This window comes from Denticeps clupeoides, chromosome 20, assembly GCF_900700375.1.
Source record: "Denticeps clupeoides chromosome 20, fDenClu1.1, whole genome shotgun sequence".
NCBI lineage: Eukaryota > Metazoa > Chordata > Actinopteri > Clupeiformes > Denticipitidae > Denticeps > Denticeps clupeoides.
The window spans coordinates 11,574,333-11,595,036 of NC_041726.1; the positions used below are offsets into that span (position 1 = coordinate 11,574,333).

The window sequence follows — 20,704 nt, forward strand, 5'->3', positions numbered from 1 at the left end:
CAGAAATTAAACTTACTATGTGACCAGATCTGCTCCAGAGTCTGCATCAGACTCTAGAAATAATTACAAAATAACATGTTAACATGTTATTTGTTTAAGATTTTGTAGACCTTCTCCAACATTAGTAGTTTCCCCACATGACACCATGTCTGGTGTAGAAGTTACTGATGTTGTTTGCTGTGTCTCTCACCTGATCTTCTCTTCACAACCATCACAACACCAACAACCACAGCGATGAGAACGAGAGCAGCAACAACCAACCCAGCAATGATGCCTGGAACATTATTACCTGCAGTAAAAGATTTGTGTAAATTACTTTTACACTGGACTGTGTGGAGTGTGTCCTGGGTCAGTGTGGTGAGTTTGGATTGATGGTTGTAATATTTATACAGAGTTAAGTTACACTCATTATACAGTTTCTTATGAAAACCGTACTAAAATCTCTGGTTTTGTATCAGTCTGTCTCATGCAGAGCTTCTGGATTAAAATTGTTTGGCTTTAATTTTTCTTGTCACATTGTAACAGCAGCTAAAATATATGTAAAATGAATGTAAAATCCATTCCTGCAAGAATATGATGAGACAGCAGCTCTATGTGACACGATGAATTAAACACAGATACACGTACATTTATTCTTCCATCATTTCCATCTAATCATTCACCATGAGACCCAAATACTTAACAAAAGAGCAAAAAGTGCTGTTTTAATAACACTTAATTACTCTGCTTCACCTTTATTTAGTACAAAATGCACTGATGATGAACTGGTAGAAGCTCCTGTACCTGCACTGTTGGTCCGGATCTTCTCCTCAGTCAGGATCATGTGGATTGGGTCTCCACTCTTGTGCTCCACCACACAGGTGAACTGGTTCTTCTTCCACACATCAGGGGTCACTTTGAGTTTTGCACGTTTCTGGAAGGTTCCATCATGGTTGGGCAACGTCTCATTCACATGTACATCTTCATGCAGCTCCTGTCCATCTTTCTGCCAGCTGATCTTCACCTTATCAGGGTAGAAACCTGTAGCGTGACAGACCACTGGAGAGGAGGAGTCTGTCTGCAGCAGAGACACCTGAGGAGGGACTAGAGACAGGAAGAGAGGAGGGGGACAGGGAGAGAAACAGGACATCTACATATCAGCAGATCATTCAACAAGCACTCGGTTTATAATCCATGAGCTGGAAACACCAGTGTTACTGTCTGGATAATAAAGTTTTGCATCGTATCAACTGAGAGAAAAGCTCAACTTGACCCACAATAATTAGTAAACATAAAAACTAAAATCTACTTAGAATAACTATCATAGTTTCTCATCCTGGATGCCTCAAACATACGAGCCATCCTAAACTCACATACCACCCTCCCCCCACAAAACTGGGCTCCACATGTTCAGCACAACCTTGTCTGTTTCTTACACCCCATAATCACTTCCTATATTTGTCTATTTAATTCAAGTCTGGCTTCTCCCTCTTTTTGTTACCGGCACAATTGACACTAATCTCGACTCATGATATGTAACCGTCCTACTGTGTGCTGCTGTACCTTTTCTCTCCAGACTGCTCTTCCCATAATGAACAAACTTCTCCAGCCATTGAACACGTTCATTGGTCACACATTTATAATCATCATCAGCTTCAAGCCATTTCTGTGTGGTGACCAGCGCTTGTCCAGAGGTGAACAAATCTTCACCATCATATCCAAACCGATCGTCTCTATTGGTGTTTCCTGTCTCATCATCCCACTGAAGGCAACACCTCCTCTGTAAAGTGTGCACTTCTACACGAGAGAAAAAGAGAGAAACATTTAGCAAAATGTAATAATAAAGACGTCAGATTAATGTGATTATTTATTCACTCTAATGGGAAAAATGAGTTACTGTTGGTGATAATTTTGGTATTTCTAAACAGCTGAAATTATGCTTTGATAAACTATAATTTATCAAGCTCCCTCTGTTTTTTCTTCTCACCGTCTTTTCTTTAATGTGAACCAGACAGCTTTGTTTTTTTTATATGACAGTTCCAACTGAGGGACACAGGGGGGACAGGGCACAATTTTTCTCTGCTTCACAAATTCAGATCATCCTCCACTCTAAAATAATGCATCCAGTGTGGAATTTTATAAATGGTGGCAGCCCAGTATTAGTGCAGAGATGAAATGGACTAATATGCGGATTTCATGAAAAACTAATGCATTAAGAAGCAACATTACTTGAATCTGCACCTTATTACTCATAACCTGACAGCGAGAAACTATTTCATTCATGCTCTGGTTTTTATTAATGTATATGTCAGTACATCTTGTAATTATTCCAATTACAATTTTTAAAAATTATTTCAGTATAAAGAATATAAAGTGAGACCATCAAGTGATTCATGACTCCATTCCACATTTTTCAGAGACCATAAAAGAAGCTTAGTGAATAAATCTATGTGTGAATTTTGTGTTCCACAGCAGGAGATCTAAGTTGTGCTTTGTGTTTTAGAGTTGTTGTTCTTTTTTAGTTTTATTCTGTGTTTCATGAAAACACAGAATAATAAAATAGATTAATAAGAACAGTCAGTTACTTAAACGAGTCCTGTTTAATTACAATAGGGTGGTAGTAGCCTCGCCACACACTCGCCTATGAACCAGAAGACCCAGCTTCAAATCCCACTTACTACCATTGTGTCCCTGAACAAGACACTTAACCCTGAGTGTCTCCAGGGGGGGACTGTCCCTGTAACTACTGATTGTAAGTCGCTCTGGATAAGGGTGTCTGGTAAATGCTGTAAATGTAAATGTGTTCATTTTCTGTGTAGGGTTGGTATAAATGTGTGTAAAAGGGTTCTGATGTATTTCTGCACTTACAGTGGAGGAAATAATTTTTTGACCCCTTGCTGATTTTGAAGGTTTGTCCAATGACGAAGAAATGTAAAGTCTCAGAACAGTATCATTTTAATGGTAGGTTTATTTTAACAGTGACAGATAGCACATCAAAAGGAAAATTGAAAAAATAACCTTAAATAAAAGATAGAGACTGATTTTCATTGAGTGAAATAAGTATTTGAACCCCTACCAACCATTAAGAGTTCTGGCTCCCACAGAGTGGTTAGACACGCCCACTCAATTAGTCCCCCTCATTAATGACACCTGTCTTAACTAGTCACCTGTATAAAAGACACCTGTCCACAGAATCAATCAATCAGGCAGACTCCAAACTCTCCAACATGGGAAAGACCAAAGAGCTGTCCAAGGATGTCAGAGAAAAAATTGTAGACCTGCACAAGGCTGGAATGGGATACAAAACCATTAGCAAGAAGCTCGGAGAGAAGGTGACAACTGTTGCTGCAATAGTTCGAAAATGGAAGGAGCACAAAATGACCATCAATCGACCTCGGTCTGGGGCTCCACGCAAGATCTCACCTCATGGGGTCTCAATGATTCTGAGAAAGGTGAGAAATCATCCTAGAACTACACGGGAGGAGTTAGTTAATGACCTCAAAGTAGCTGGGACCACAGTCACCAAGAAAACAACATCAACAACATTTATTTCTTATATAGCCCAAAATCACATACAGTATGTCTCAATGGGCTTTGACAGGCCCTACAGTTGACATCCCCCACACTTGAAAAACTCCACAGAAAAAAAATTCTAGAAGAGAGTAAAAAAAGAAAGGAAGAAACCTTGGGAAGGAGTGATACAGAGAGGGACCCCCTTCCAGGGTAGAGTGAGCCTGCAAATGGTGTCAGTGCAGGGTTGGGGATGATATAATAATAATAAGTCCTACAGTTGTAGGGTTGGAGAAGTCCAGAATGTAGTCTAGTGTCATGGTCTATATTAAGTGTCCATAATGATGCTACTGGTTCACTTGAAGATCCCTATAGCTGTAGTTGTAACGGTGGTGGTGGCTGTGGTGACCCTCTGGTTCATTTCATGGTATGTCCTTGTTTAGCAGTTGTCAGGAACCAGGATTTATTTGCTGGTCTCTTCACTTGGGTCTGCCAGTAGTCTGGGCGCTTGATTCCGTGTCTCGGAGAAAACAAACAGAAGCAGCGGCAGACGGTGGCACTGTACGACCGATACTGAAATATGTGGTATAATTTGCTATATTGGTGCTACAGTGGCCCGGTACCCTAACTAGGACAGCCTAACTAGGGTGAATTTAACTTTGTACTTTGTCTAACTGGGGGACTGTGATAAACTGGACTTTATAATTGACACTGTGTCAAAGTGAAGTGAAATGAGTGACTTGAACAAAAAGCCAGCGAAAACAGATAGGTTTTCAGATTGGATTTAAACACTGAGACTGTGTCTGAGTCCTGGACACTGACAGGCAAACCGTTCCACAACTGCGGTGCTCTATAGGAGAAGGATCTGCTCCCAGCTGTGACTTTCTACACCTTTGGTACCAGTAGTGACCCCGCACCCATTGATCGAAGGGGGCGTGGCGGGTCGTAAAGAACTTCTTGGCCCAAGCGCTTCTGTCTTGTCAGGGTTTAACAGGAGAAAGTTGGTGAGCATCTACTGTCTAATGTCATTCAGACAATTCTCTATATTGTTCAGCTGCTGCCTCTGATCTGGCATTGCTGACAGATACAGCTGTGTGTCGTCAGCTGAGCAATGAAAGCTAATACCGTGTTTGTGGATGACGTTGCCTAAAGGTAACATGTATAGAGAAAAAAGTAACGGACCTAGGACAGAACCTTGTGGAACACCAAACTCTACTTTACTATGTGAAGAAGAAACACCATTGATGTCCACAAACTGATATCGGTTGGTCAGATATGATCTGAACCATCCAAGGGCTGTTCCCTTAATCCCAATAACATTCTCTAACCTGGCAAGGAGAATAGCGTGATCAATAGTGTCAAACGCTGCACTCAGATCAAGCAGGACAAGCAGCGAGATGCGTCCCTGATCAGAGGCCAACAGCAGGTCATTAACCACTTTAACCAGCGCTGTCTCAGTGCTATGATGAGGTCTAAATCCTGATTGATATTCTTCATGGATATTGTTGCTGTCTAGGTATGCGCTCAGCTGCTGGGCTATGACTTTTTATAAGATTTTTGATATAAACGGAAGGTTGGATATTGGTCTATAATTTGAAAGCTGACTGCGATCAAGAACAGGCTTTTTAATCAGGGGTCTAATGACTGCTACCTTGACTAAGCGACGAGTTAACAATTTTGAGGATAGAATTTATAATATCAGGTGCTATTTGCTTAAGGAACCTTGTTGGAATCGGATCCAAAGTGCAACTACATTGATTTGACGACGAGATTAATTCATGCTCTTTAATACGGTTGAATCGTTCTAATCTGTGGTCAGATATTAAAAGATTATACCAAGGAATTAAGTTTTTATCTCTTACTATCTTCCTTTTGAGGGGAGCGACTATATCTAACGTACTACGCAGTGTTATTTCTAGACATTTGGTCGCTTGGTCGAGTTCAGCAGGGTCTGACGGTGAGTTTATTAGCGTTGATAAATCCTGTAGGGTGTTAATAAACCTCTGTGCCATACTTGATGTAATTGTCCGTTTGTCTCTATAACAACAACAACAACATTTATTTCTTATATAGCCCAAAATCACATACAGTATGTCTCAATGGGCTTTGACAGGCCCTACAGTTGACACCCCCCTCACTTGACCCTTCTGCACACAAGGAAAAACTCCACACAAAAAAAACTCTAGGAGAGAGAAAAAAAAGAAAGGAAGAAACCTTGGGAAGGAGTGATACAGAGAGGGACCCCCTTCCAGGGTAGAGTGAGCCTGCAAATGGTGTCAGTGCAGGGTTGGATATGATATAATAATAAGTCCTACGGTTGTAGGGTTGGAGAAGTCCAGGATGTGTTCAGTGTCATGGTCTAGATTACGTGTCCGTAACGATGTTACTGGTCCATTTGAAGATCCCTGGAGCTGTAGTTGTAATGGTGGTGGTGGCTGTGGTGACCCTCTGGTTTGTTTCATGTTTTGTCCTTGTAAAGCAGTTGTCAGGAACCAGGATTTATTTGCTGGTCTCTTCACTGGGGTCTGCCAGTAGTCTGGGTGCTTGATTCCGTGTCTCGGAGAAAAACAAACAGAAGCAGCGGCAGACGGTTGCACTGTACGACCGATACTGAAATCTGTGGTTATAATGGTATATTGGTGCTACAGTGGCCCGGTACCCTAACTAGGACAGCCTAACTGGTGAATTTAACTTTGTCTGTGTCTAACAGGGGGACTCTGTGATAAACTGGACTTTATAATTGACACTGCGTCAAAATCAAGTGAAATGAGGGTCTAGGACTAGCAAAAAGCCAGAGAAAACAGATAGGTTTTGAGATTGGATTAAAACACTGAGACTGTGTCTGAATCCCGGACACTGACAGGCAAGCTGTTCCACAACTGCGGAGCTCTATAGGAGAAGGATCTGCTCCCAGCTGTGACCCTCTGCACCTTTGGTACCAGTAGTGACCCCGCACCCATTGATCGAAGGGGGCGTGGCGGTTCGTAAGGAACCAAAAGTTCACTCAGGTACTGTGGGGCGAGACCATTTAGAGCTTTATAGGTTAAAAGTAGGATTTTGTAGTCGATCCTAAATTTGATGGGTAACCAGTGCAGTGATTGTAAGACTGGGGTGATGTGGTCAAATTTCCTGGTTCTGGTTAGAACTCTGGCTGCAGCATTCTGTACTAGCTGGAGTTTACTCATGCACCTACTAGAGCATCCAGACAATAATGCATTGCAGTAATCTAACCTTGATGTAATAAATGCATGGACCAACTTTTCTGCATCATGCATTGAAATGATATTTCTTATTTTCGCAATATTTCTAAGGTGAAAGAATGCTATTCTAGTGACATTATCTACGTGCGAACTGAATGAGAGACCTGCATCAATGATGACACCTAGATCCTTCACTTCAATACTCGGTGAGATAGAATGGCTATCCAGGGTTATTGTGTAGTCAGCCAGTTTATGCCTGGCTGCTTGAGGCCCGATTACAAGCGCTTCTGTCTTGTCAGGGTTTAACAGGAGAAAGTTGGTGAGCATCCACTGTCTAATGTCCTTCAGACAATTCTCTATTTTGTTCAGCTGCTGCCTCTGGTCTGGCATTGCTGACAGATACAGCTGTGTGTCGTCAGCATAGCAATGAAAGCTAATACCGTGTTTGCGGATGACGTTGCCTAAAGGTAACATGTATAGAGAAAAAAGTAACGGAACTAGGACAGAACCTTGTGGAACACCAAACTCTACTTTACTACGTGAAGACGAAACACCATTGATGTCCACAAACTGATATCGGTTGGTCAAATATGATCTGAACCATTCAAGGGCTGTTCCCTTAATCCCGATAACATTCTCTAACCTGGCAAGGAGAATAGCGTGATCAATAGTGTCAAACGCTGCACTCAGATCAAGCAGGACAAGCAGCGAGATGCGCCCCTGATCAGAGGCCAACAGCAGGTCATTAACCACTTTAACCAGCGCTGTCTCAGTGCTATGATGAGGTCTAAATCCTGATTGATATACTTCGTGGATATTGTTACAGTCTAGGTATGTGCTCAGCTGCTGAGGGGGGATTGAGCTTGTTGTGTCTGAGACATATTTTAAAAGCGATGAGGAAATGATCTAAGATCATTTCAGATTGCGGAAGAGTAACTATATCTTCTATATTTAAACCGAAGGTCAACACAAGATCGACCACCTTCATGAGTAGGTCCTGTTATATGTTGGTTAACTCCAACTGAGTCTAATAAAGACAGGAATGCTGTTCTTAGTGAGTCTTCTAATTTATCACAGTGGATGTTAAAGTCGCCGACAATTAGGGCTTTATCCACAGATACAACTAAGTTGGAGACAAAATCTGTAAATTCACTAAGAAAATCAGAATAAGGCCTAGGGGATCTATAAATAATAATCAATGGAATGAATTTAGGATTTGTATTTTGTGAGACTACATGAGTTATATTGGTATGTAGAATCTCAAAAGAGTTAAATCCTTGTCCGGGTTTATAAGTAATACCGAGGTTATCCTTATAAATTACTGCGACGCCACCTCCTCTTCCAGTTAAGTGAGGTTGGTGTACATAGCTGTATCCAGGAGGACTAGACTTGTTCAATGCTACAAATTCGTTTTGTTTTAACCAAGTTTCGGTCAGGCACAGTACATCGAACCCCTGATCTGTAATCATTTCATTGACAATGAGCGTTTTAGGTGTAAGGGATCTAACATTTAATAATCCTATTCTTATGTCGGGGGTGCTGGTGGTAGGTTCAGAAGGAATGATAGCAACGTGTAGTAAGTTCCCGAAACAGACACCCCGCCCAGCCTGTGGAACAGACACAGTGTCAGCATATTTATGAGTTTTATTATTAATGTTTCCAGTAGAATCTCTTGTTTTAATAGAGCGAGGTAAAGACACAGTGTCAATATTGTACACGCTGGGTGGCGACTCTACGCAAAAAAAATTAGCCAGTCTGTCTGCTGCCTGGTCTCGGCTCTGGCGAGTCAGTTTTGTTTTTTGGTTCTAAGACTATGAGCTAAGTTTTTAGACAACTGAGTGGCGCCCGCCCAGTTGGGGTGGATGCCATCTCGCCCAAAAAGACCAGGCTTCCCCCTAAATATTGGCCAGTTATTAATAAAACCCACTTTATTTTTTGGACACCACTCCGACAACCAGCGATTTATATCGAGGAGCAGCTACAGGTCTCGTCGCTACGCCGAAACTGCGGTAATGGGCCAGAGCAGATTACTTTATCCGACATCGTTTTAGCCAGTTCAAGCATCTCTATAAAATTATCTTTAGTTATTTCCGACTGGCGTAGCCGGACGTCGTAGCGCCGACGTGAATCGCTATACTGGAGTACCTGCGGTTATTTTTTGCCAGCGATTTTAAATTTGCGCGGATGTCGGGCGCTCTGGCTCCAGGAACACACAGGGTTTTATTAGCTGGTACCACACCCCCACGTATGTTCCCCGTTCACCCCATGATCCCTCATACTCCCTCCCCTCAGCTGGTACCCCAGACAAACTTGAGAGTGGAGGGATAAACATTGTTCATCCCCGTTGACTTTGCCCTCAATTTTCTCAGGGTTCATTACAAATTGCACTAGGGCATCCAGTCAAAAGAGAAAATGATTAAAAGAGCATCGTATCTCTTCACCTCCACAAGATGGCGCTCATGCACGGCCTGTGTGGCTGCGCGGAGAGCTGGCGCGCATGCGCAGTTTTGGCCGCTGTGTGGAAAGGCTACAGGCTGCAATTCGCGCCATGACCCCCCGCAGCCTGTTTCCTCACTTGCAGCCCTCCTGAGCAAAGGAGCGATAACGGAGAAAAAGACCCAGAGCACCACTCCCCTGAAAACATTAGACGATCATAAAAACCTGAAAGACCAGAACAAAAGACCTTCCAAGATGGATGCTTATGTAGACCCCACCATTCTGAGTGACCTGCCTGAATATCCACGAATCACCAGCCTCACTCAGCCTCCAACATTCCGAGATGCAGCGTAACTGGATAACAGCATAACTGCTGTAACAAGCCCCCCGACACCGAATTCATACCTTCAAATACATACGTTCAGGGGGGGCACCTCTGTCCACCAGCACTTCACCAATACCTCAGCAAGGCCTGGGCAGATGAGAACATCCCACAGCAGTGGAGAGAGTGTCCAGCATCGTCTGGACCTGTAAATTACAGGGGCGCATCACTACTTAGAAAGAAAGTGAAGTGATTGTCACACGTGATACACAGCAGCACAGTGCACACAGTGAAATTTGTCCTCTGCATTTAACCCATCACCCTGAGTGAGCAGTGGGCAGCCATGACAGGTGCCCGGGGAGCAGTGTGTGGGGACGGTGCTTTGCTCAGTGGCACCTCAGTGGCACCTTGGCAGATCGGGATTCAAACCAGCAACCTTCTGATTACGGGGCCGCTTCCTTAACCACTAGGCCACCACTGCCCCGGAACTCACTGTGGCTGGGAAGGTTCTGGCTTCAGAGTCTGGTTAATAATTAATAACATGTTCAAACCCAGACACAAAAGTGTTCATTTTTTTTATCTAGATTAATTTCACTGTAATCTTGGAATTAATCTATTAAAATGGCTCGTTTGAATTCTGCCGAAGGCATTCAGAATATGTGTGCTACCCACTGACTAAAAGTAAGTCTTTGAGAACGGGTTTCTCAAGCCAGGAGGCGCATTAGACCAGGGGCTCATCTCCTGTTTCCAAAATGCATCACAAACTGCTTGAGAAAGCTGTTCTACTATGATAATTGGTGATGAAAATAAATTATGTTCAATAAGATGTACTTGCCTCGGTTGCACTCAAACATAGTTTGACGACGACTCTTCCCCTGCACTACATCAGTACTTGGCCCGGCATCCTCCGCATTAGCTAACGGATGCTTTGCGTTTAGGTGGTACTTGAGACTGGAAGAACTCCTACAGTAAACTAATTCCGCTTTGCACAAGGTGCAAACAACCTTAGTCTTGTCAAGGTTTCCATTGGGAAGCTTCTTAAAAATAAATTTTCCCTGAAGCAAACCCGGCGGCTTCATAGCTGGATCCATGTTACCACGTCACGTTTGATGTGGTCATTTCACAGTTCGAAGACTCGTTCTCGCCCCCTACAGTGCAATTCGGCTAGGTATACATCCGCGCTAAAATATCAAGGTGAAAGTCATCATAGCTTGCGTAGTATAGACCCAGCTCCCAACCCAACTTTGTGAATAGATTAACGGCGATATTTTTTTTATCGCCCGATAAGAGTCTCACGTTAACGCAGCACGTTAACGCCGATAACGGCCCAACACTAGTTCATACACAGAAGTACAGAATCTCTCACAAGTCATGCAGCACAGAACCAGCTACAAACTCACAGACCTGCAGACAGAAGCATACGTACTTTTAGAGGCCTGTTTCACCACGGCTCTGTGACCAAGTATGTCAGCCATGTTTACTCATACAGAGATTCCGAGCAAGACGGCTGTATGAGTATCGAGGCAACGATTATCAGACATCAACTGCGATGGAAATATTATAATCTCTGCTGGAGGTCAAAAGAAGCGCAATACAGACCTACTGAAAATATCACTAAAGAGGTGCAACATCGAGCTGGGGAACCTGGAGCAACATCTGGCAGCAGCTGCGCTCAGAGGGTATACAAGGACGGCCAGGAGACCACAGGCGAGGAGGAAAAATGTCTCCCAGTAACATCACCGCCACTTTCACACGTCCCACCTGCAAGAGGAGTTGTGGGTCCAGGATGGGATTATACTAGGGCTGCAACAACGAATCGATTAAATCGTTAAAATTCGATTACTAAAAGAGTTGGCAACGAATTTCGTAATCGATGCGTAGTGTCGCGCGACGCGGAGATGTTTGATTATTAAAAAAAAAAAAAAAAAGCGCGGAGCGGAGTGAACAAACTCTGTCTCTCTCGCGCACAGATGCCAGCAGAGTTTGGCGCCTCAGACAGCGCGGAGCAAAAAAAAAAAAAAACAAGCGGAGGTAGAGGACAGATACATGGCGGAGGCAGAGAAATCTGTGCGAAAATATGCAAAAGCGACGTGGCACGGGACGGGAGCACCACGGCAATGATCCAGCACCTGAAACACGTGTATGATGAGGAAAAAGGGAGTTCAGCAGCAGGGGAAGTCGCTACAGAATCCTACTTTTGTTCCGTTTTGAAGTGAGGAACGTAATGTCCCTGGTGCTGGTGTTTAACTCACCGCGGAGGAGAAGTAGACAGGGACGTACAGCGCCACCTACAGGTGTGGCGGGGGGGGGATGAAACAGCGTTCGGGCTGTTCTCTGCATCTCCGCGTGGACGACTCGCCTATTGTATCCCTACTGTTAATAACAGTAGTAAAGCAGGGGTGCTATAGTTACTTTGCATTAAAAGACTAAAGACATGTTTTTATTCACTAGCATTTTTGGACCAATCTGTTCTCATGTATAGCTACACTGCAAAAAAAGCTTTTCTTACCTAGTATTTTTGTCTCGTTTCCAGTCCAAATATCTAAAAAATCTTAAATCAAGATTACTAGACAAGAAAAATGGCATGAGAAAATTAAATGATGCTTAAAACTTCTGTTTGAGATTATATCTCATTAAGATGAGTTTTCTTACCCCATTGGCAGATAATTGTGCTTGTTTTAAACAAACAATCACTTAATTTTGAGATGTTTTTTCAGAAAACAAGACATAATTTCTTATGCTATTTCATGTGTCTAGTAAATGTATCTTAATTTAAGATTTTTTAGAGATTTGGACTGAAATCAGGACAAAACTACTAAGTTAGAAAATCATTTTTTGCAGTGTGTGTGAGAGTGTCAGTGTGAGAGTTTGTGAGTGTGTGCATCTGCAAGTGTGTGCATCTGCAGTGTAGTGTAGAGAACAAGTTCTGACATTCAAACAAATCCTGTTAAATATTCTGATTTGTATTGTTCTTTATTTTTTTATAAATTATTTATCGTTCTGGCAGCTCAGGTGGCACTTTATTAAAAAAAAAAAAGTCTATATTTGGCAGATGTAAAGCATACATGTGTATGTTTTTTGAGTTAGTCCATTTTCATTTTACTTTATTATTATAACAGCTCAAGGAGCAACATGTTTGTGCACTTTCTAAAGATTTTGTTTTTGTTTTTGAATAAAGGGTTGGAAACGAATGCTTTTCTTGTTTTTTGTTTTTTTTATCCGATTCTACGATTCTTTTTCATTTTAATTCACACAACATTCTTTTTCACACAACATTCTGTCCCAGTGGTGTATAACATACATCAAACTTGATGACGTCCACTTCTGTCCATTTCGTACTTTTATCGTGATTATTACAATGAAACACTGCTGATAAACTGTTTACATCTTGAAACCCAGGATTTTAAGTTACAGTTAAAAATGTTAATGACAACTTTTTCCATCTTACTTTACTGGCAAAGAGAAGAGGGGAAAAAAGAGAACATTTCACTGTCAACTAGACTTGTTATGGATCCTTCACAACGTTTCACCTTTCCATTCCAGAGGGCTTTCTAGTTGACAGTGAAATAACTTTTTTTGAGATAACCATAACCTGGATGACCGAGAACCTTCACAGATATTGAGCATAAATTATATTTTCTGTGTTGTTGCAGCCACCAAACCAGACTGTAATGGAGGAGCACAGAGTGAACTGCAGTGTTGAACTGGATCAGTATTTCCTGTGGAAAATAGAACATCTGTGTTAAAGACTGAATCTGGACACCAGTAAATAAGTTTAAATAACTTACTATTTGTCCAGAGACACATCAGATGCTGCTAAGCTATTAGACCGCGTATCAGAGCAGATCATAGAAGAATCTGCAGTAGACCCTAGATGAACAGAAAATATTTAGATTAAAGCACAACTATACAAATTTAGACATTAACTTAAGTTACACACAAGTTATTGTCACTGCCAACACACCTCCAGTCCACCAGAGAGGGGAAGTGAGAGCGGGCAGCGCCCAGTATAAAAGCCAGGAGACCCCGAGGAGACCCTCTTTGTTGAATTTATTCCCCAGAGAAGCTAGAATGCTTTTCCTACGCCTGAAAAAAACGTTCCTTATGACCACAACTTTTGTCTGTCCTCAACTTTGAGTTTTGCTGCCGCTGTTGATACGACGATCGCCTGACTGACTGAACCTCGTGATCACTGACCTTCAGTTTGCCCCCTTTGCTAAGACGATACTTCATGTTATCCCACCTTCCTGCCACCCAAGACGTCCTCCTGTCCAGCTCACGCTCCCGAACCGTCCTCAAACCAGCCGTCTTCCTGTTCTCCTCTGCCCCGGTCCACCCAGCCTCAACCCCTCACCTCCTTCCCCGCTGCTCCCCACGGAGCCAGAGCTCCATCCCCGCCGCTCCACTCCTGTTCCCACTCACCTCCTGCCTCCCTGTCACAGACCAAACGCCTCCGAAGAATGTCCGAAGCTCGTCCAGTGTCCTCTCCCTGTATGATGACTTGTTCTGCCACTCCAGGAATGTCTGCAAGTGCGTCACCAAATTCACACAGTGACAATTATGTTTAAGTACAAGTTAAAATAAAGTCTTAATATTAAGTAATTTCTGAGATGAGTGTAATACTCACGTCTGGCCTTCTCGTAACCTGTATAAAAGAGAAGAGGAAGTATTTTAGTATTTTACTGATTAGTAGTTTCCCCACATGACACCATGTTTGGTGTAGAAGTTACTGATGTTGTTTGCTGCGTCTCTCACCTGATCTTCTCTTCACAACCATCACAACACCAACAACAACCACAGCGATGAGAACGAGAGCAGCAACCACCAACCCAGCAATGATGCCTGGAACATTATTACCTGCAGCAACGATGCCTGGAACATTATTACCTGCAGGAAAAGTAAAAATCACTTTTATGCTGGACTGTGTGGAGTGTGTACTGGGTCAATATTAACATGTATTAATGATAATAATCTTCATTGGACCACCTGAATTTGACAAATTGCCAAAATAGCAGTACTTTAAATTCAATAGTGAAGTCTGAGTCTAGGTGTAATATTATAGTAATTTTAATGAGTAGTTTGAATTATACATTATTAAAATTCAGTTTCTTACATGTGTCACTTTATAGAATTCATCTATGTTTTGTGTTTTAAAAATGTCTGTTTAGACGGGTTGGTGGAAATGTGTGTAAGAAAAATAACATTCAAGTCAAATAAATGGTCAATAATGGAGGCATAAAAGGGGGTGAATTTAGAATGAGGGGGCAATCTACGCCCCGTTGGTCTTTTTAATCCAGCTTGCCGAAGATTTGTTCAGAATTGCCGAAATAAAATCCTAATTATGAATGTGTTTCTTAGAACTTGTCCTGTAATGCCCGGCGTTCCACCCGGTGGCGCGTTAGGTGCAGATGGAGCTGAAGATCTTTGCCCGAACCAGACAGGTTTTTACACTGACTTGCGCAGTAAATGAGCGGTCAGGTGATGCATTTCGACCAGCGAGAAAGATGCAAAAATGGTGAGAAGGTGCAGAGTTGAAATGGACTGTCGATTAGATTTTTGATGAACTTTGACCTTGATATTAATAAATGTATAAACAACATTATTGATGTGCACATTTGAAGCGCCCAGCTTCATTCTGGCTTGAATAAGAGCTTTATAAAAAGTTTAGTCCTCAGCACCAAAGAGTGAAATGTTCTCCACCACACTTTATTATAAACTGATTCTATAAACACTTCTAACAAAGAGACTTTAAAGCAAGAAGACTGATGATTCTGTCTAGAAGCTCCTGTACCTGCACTGTTGGTCCTGATCTTCTTCTCAGTCAGGATCATGTGGATTGGGTCTCCACTCTTGTGCTCCACCACACAGGTGAACTGGTTCTTCTTCCTCTCATCAGGGGTCACTTTGAGTTCTGCACGTTTCTGGAAGGTTCCGTCATGGTTGGGCAACGTCTCACCAACATCTACATCTTCATGCAGGTCCTGTCCATCTTTCTGCCAGCTGATGTTCACCTTATCAGGGTAGAAACCTGTAGCGTGACAGACCACTGGAGAGGAGGGGTCTGTCTGCAGCAGAGACACCTGAGGAGGGACTAGAGAGAGGAAGAGGGGGGGGACAGGGAGAGAATTTGGAAGAGAAACAGGACGTCTTCATATCAGCAGATCATCCAACAACCTTCAGACATTTAAATATGTTTAAATTTGTAGATGATTCCTGTGTAAGTTTTGTCTCTGTTTTACTGTGTTGTTAGTAAATGTTATTTTTTACATCATCAGTTTTACTGGATGTTTTTGCTTATTTAATGTGTTTGGGAACAGAATGTAAATATAAACAACAATAAGAATATTTTCTGATCTTAATAATACACAATAATCTCAGCATTTGTGTTTCTTGTTGTTCTGTGTGCTGCTGTACCTTTTCTCTTCAGACTGCTCTTCCCATAGTAAACATACTTCTTCAGCCAGTAAATACATTCCTGGGTCAGGTAGTTCTTGGTATACTCAGCTTCAGCTCCATCCCATTTCTGTTTGGTGATTAAAACCTCTTTAACTGGAGCAACCCAAGATGTGCTCCTCAAATCCAGTGAGATAAAATCTGCTCCATCGTAACGATACTGCATGTGTCCATCTGTAGCTCCAGTCTCAACATCCAACTCACAGCCGCACATCTGCTGAAAAGTGTGGATTCCTGTAAAGAAAGTTTTAGAGAGTTTTATTATTGTTGTTGTTTTGCATTAATCTGCCTTGCATTAATCATACTGGAAAATGTTGTGTTTTTTAACTATGTATTGATAAAAAATGGGACCAAATCTATTAATATGAATCATCTTCGTGCTAAAACTTAAAAGAGAAACTCTTTTAAAAAGCAGCTGTTTTGTGTTTTTCTGTAGTTTTCAGCAAAGACATGGAGATGGAGAGGTCAATTCCAGTACATTTTTACTCAGAGGGACTGCAGGAAAATTCTAGGATGCCCAGTACTGATGGACCCCAGCAGTAAAACCCGGCACTGCGTTCTGTGATTAAACTTCAACATGAATAATTTATACATCTTCTTATTTATACATATTTTATCAGCGCTGGTTATCTGTAGTCTGTGGTGGTGAGTATAAAGGGCAGGGTTACAGGGTTACAGGGTTACAGGGTAACTTTTATTCTGTGGTGGGATTGGTAGATGCACCAAGGTTATTACTTCCCTATGTTTGTTGTGTTTCATGTTAACGTGAAATTAATGTGGAATAAGCACAAGAAAATCTGAGACCGGGTGCAGTCATACTAAATGTATTTAAAATAAGAAATAATGCCTATATAATAATAGATATACAACCAGGTTTAGATTTCTACTCACCGCCTGACTGGTTAAAACGCTGCATCAGTTTAACGATATCGACTTTGAATTCGGCTTCATGTCCCTGAAGATTCTGTGTTTCTCTGGTCCAGTATTCTGGTCCTTCATTATTTTTGATCTAGTCCACTTTGGGAATCGCTTGCCTGATGTTACTGTCATAGTACAGAAACTGTTCTCCATCCACCAGGCCGACAGCAGTGAATTCTGGGAAGTTAATTCCCTGTGTCACTCCAATGTAGAAATACTGCAGGGAACGAGAACCTGTAAATAAATATTAAACACAACAAAAATAATCAATAAAAATATCTAAATTACCCTCTTCTTCAAGGGGGATAAATATAACTACTGAATAATATTTTAGATACTAAAAACAATATATTCAATACTCCCTACAAAGATTAATTATACTATTAAATGTATTGTGTGAATAATTTGAAATAAAACACATTAAACAGATAAATAAAATATAAATTGCTATTCTATGTTCAATAAATATTAACATATCTACATGATGGGTTTGGCTGACAGCTTCAGATCTCAGACTGTCAAGCGACAATACTGATTCATAATTTAATAATTACTGATTATGGGGGCTAGTAGCCTAGTAGGTAACACACTCGTCTATGAACCAGAAGACCCAGGTTCAAACCCCACTTACTACCATTGTGTCTCTGAGCAAGACACTTAACCCTAAGTGTCTCCATGGGGGACTGTCCCTGTAACTACTGATTGTAAGTCGCTCTGGATAAGGGCGTCTGAAGTGACCACTTCTATTTACCAGAGGGTAACAATTTGATTTACAATCACAAATTTTCTGAATAATTTAAGCTCTTCCCTTGCAACCATATAGGTATTTGGGTCGTAGTTTTCTAGTTTTTTTCTGTCCATTGAAAGTTTTTGAAACCAAAGTACCAAGACCCACTTCCATTCATTTAGCCAACAATTTTAACAACAACTGACATTTAAGCTTAGGAAACATAAAAGTACTGCTTAGTTTAAAGTGTGTGTAGTGTATTTGGAGGTTAAAAAGTTCCCTTGACCAAATAATGAGCATAATTGTCATTTTGTCAGATGAATAGCCCTAAAATGACAAATTCATCAGGGGTTACACACGTTAGACCAGTAGAGAACCCTGTGGAAATTGGTTGTATCTTCCTGCATTCATTACAGTTTATAACCAATGATGATTGTAGAGAACATCAGCGTCACTTAAATATGGGCAGAAGTCAGAGCTTCAGGTTTCTCACTGCAGCTCCTCCCATATGGCCGAGGTTTCACATACTAGCGCGGTTCAAATGAAGTTCTTATAAATAATAATGTTTACATTTTTGTTATTGTTATATGATTATAAACTATGAGCTGCTGTCAACAGGCCACATGAAACGGAGGAATTACATTTAACAAGACAGGCCCAGACAAATAAAGAGCCAAGCAGCTGAAAAGCTTCTGTTCCAACAGCACAGACTTGTTATGACAAGCTGATGTTTGAAAAAATAAGCATTCCAATGCATTAATTTTCTTTGGTAAAAATAAAGATGACAAATTTGGACAATACAAAATTATTATTCGTGTTCATGACTATTTAAGATAGCCCATTCCGAACGATTTTATTTGCATTAAACTCATCCACTTAGTCTTATCAGACAAAATCTATTAGTTTTGTATATACACACATATATATGAATGTTGAACCATATATAAAATCACAAACCTCCTGATGCAAGATCGATTTTTAGGACCAGAAGGGGACAGATGAGAATGACCAAGATTTTCATTTCTCACATCGCCGCTGAATGATCAAAATCAGCAGTATTCACACGTTACAGACGCTGGGCCAGTAGAGAACTTTGCGGAAATTCCTCTTATTTTCTTGTGTTCGTTACACAAGTTAAGAACCAATGATGATTGTTTGAGAACAAAATCTGGAGAGAAGACAGAGCTGCAGGTTTCTCACTGAGGCTCATCCCACAACATTCCATAGCTTTGTGCTCATTCCAAGATGCCATATCCAGCCCCGCCCATCACGTTTTAGCTCCAATGGGAAGCTCTGTCTATTGTAATAATGTCAGGATGCACTAACTAATATTTGATGAGAAAAGGCACATTAAACAAACGACAGCTACGGTTTTTGAAGCTACGGTTTTTGAAACAGGTTAGAAGAACATCAAACTCCATCACATATGTCTACAAATATCTACACATTAAATCTACTTTAAATGACAGTATGACATCACATCAAAATTCTAAGTGTTTAGTAAAGCGACGAAGCGGAAGTAAATGGAGAAAACGCCAACGAATCAGGATATGAATGACAGGGGGGTTCTGACCAATCAAAAACGAGTGGGCGTGACTGGTCTAAGGCGGGCTGGCCGTCTTTAAACCTGCAACGAGGCATAGCTGGGTGTTGTTTAAATAACGACAGATGTTTAAAAAATATTCTATTACTTTTTTTGTATTCATATTAGTTTTATATTTAATGTTTTACAATGTAATTATGATAAAAACAGATTAGTGGCAGGGCAGCAACATTCACTGGTTGCACACAACAGACAGCAGAAGGCTGGTTATTCAGTGCAGGAGTGTGTGAAGCACCCCTGCGAGGTGAAATGCAGCCACAGAAGCAGCAAGAATCAAAGAAACTTTACTTTTCATTCAAGAGAGCGTCTTCAAAACATGACAAAACTCAGACAAATAATACCAAAAGCAGCTAAAAGACCTGAACCGGGTCTCAAAAACAAAATAAAAGTCTTTAGGAAATAAGAAACTAAAAGACACAAGAAAGAAGAAATATACTTATAAATCTAACCATTTAACTCCAGCACAATAGCTTGCATAGTATAGACCCAGCTCCCAACCCAACTTTGTGAATAGATTAACGGCGATATTTTTTTATCGCCCGAAAAGAGTCTCACGTTAACGCAGCACGTTAACGCCGATAACGGCCCAACACTAATTAAAATACATCCTCTGTACTTGACGTTGAGACACATTGAAGGTGTCTCCCACATCAGCAGTGGATCTGGTCTTCAGCCTCTTGATAATCAACGCTTTAGTCTCAGGGTGAATGTTAGGCATGTTTATGGAGGTCTAGTTGCGGTTGATGTGAAGGTCTTGTGTTCTGGGCTTCTTTTTATACTCCTGAGACCTAATTGATCCATTATTAGTCTCAGGTGAAGCTCATATGACAAGGCGACAACACTTATGTCTTTTCCAAGACTCAATGGGCTTTACCAAGCTTTGAATATTAGAATTCTTTTTGTTTCGTTTTGCACTGAAACATTATTACAAAAGCTGTTGGGAATAAAATTTGTTTTAAAAAAAAAATAAAAAAAGATTTTGATTAGAAATATATTTCAGCGACACTTGACGTCAATTTGTACACAAGCGACTTTTGTCAGGGACTGTATATTTGGGGGATGATCCAATTTGTCGCCGCAGCCTCTTACTTTCTCTCTTTTTTTGTTTATTTTCTGCGTGTTCTTCACAAACCCGGAAAGATTTTACTCGGAGGAGCGCTGGTGAAACATCGTCAGCGGGGATTCCGCACTGCGCTCCCCTCCATCCACCTGGAGAACCTCCGCTCCCTTCCAAACAAAACGGACGAGCTGCTGCTTCTCGACCGGACCAACATGAATTTGCATGTTCTGCTGCTCTTTGCTTCACTGAAACTTGGCTTGCTGAATGGATCCCCGATGCGGCACTAAACCTGCCGGGCTTCCACCTCCACCGCGCAGGCCGCATATCTGGTGGCGGAATCTGCTTCTACGTTAACGGAGGCTGGTGCACTGATGTCACAGTTTTACAGAAATTCTGCAGCCCAAACCTGGAAACTCACTCTCCACTCACTGCAAAGCGTTTTATTCACCGCGGGAGTTTTCTTCCTTTCTTCTGGTTGGAGTTTTCATTCCTCCTC

General features: G+C 41.5%; 1 protein-coding gene and 1 pseudogene across 1 annotated transcript; both read right to left on the reverse strand.

The window, feature by feature from the left end:
* Window positions 1–1,592, reverse strand: LOC114770616 (HLA class I histocompatibility antigen, alpha chain F-like). The gene is made up of 4 exons (XM_028964655.1): window positions 1,543–1,592; window positions 784–1,079; window positions 191–289; window positions 1–53 (listed from the first exon to the last, which is right to left on the reverse strand). Exons 1-4 carry the CDS (start codon window positions 1,590–1,592, stop codon window positions 16–18), a joined length of 483 nt encoding a protein of 160 aa, XP_028820488.1. The 3' UTR covers window positions 1–15.
* An 11,164-nt stretch (window positions 1,593–12,756) lies between these two features.
* LOC114770102 (major histocompatibility complex class I-related gene protein-like) lies at window positions 12,757–19,443 on the reverse strand (annotated as a pseudogene).
* Window positions 19,444–20,704: the final 1,261 nt, after the last annotated feature.

Bases quoted from the DNA above. Each gene is read 5' to 3' on its own strand.
- LOC114770616 (XM_028964655.1), bottom strand. From the start codon at position 1,592: ATGGCTGGAGAAGTTTGTTCATTATGGGAAGAGCAGTCTGGAGAGAAA. The intron at 290-783 runs GTACAGGAGCTT...CTTTTACTGCAG, and splicing joins GATCCGGACCAACAGTGCAG to GTAATAATGTTCCAGGCATC. The intron at 54-190 runs GTGAGAGACACA...AATTATTTCTAG, and splicing joins GGTTGTGAAGAGAAGATCAG to AGTCTGATGCAGACTCTGGA.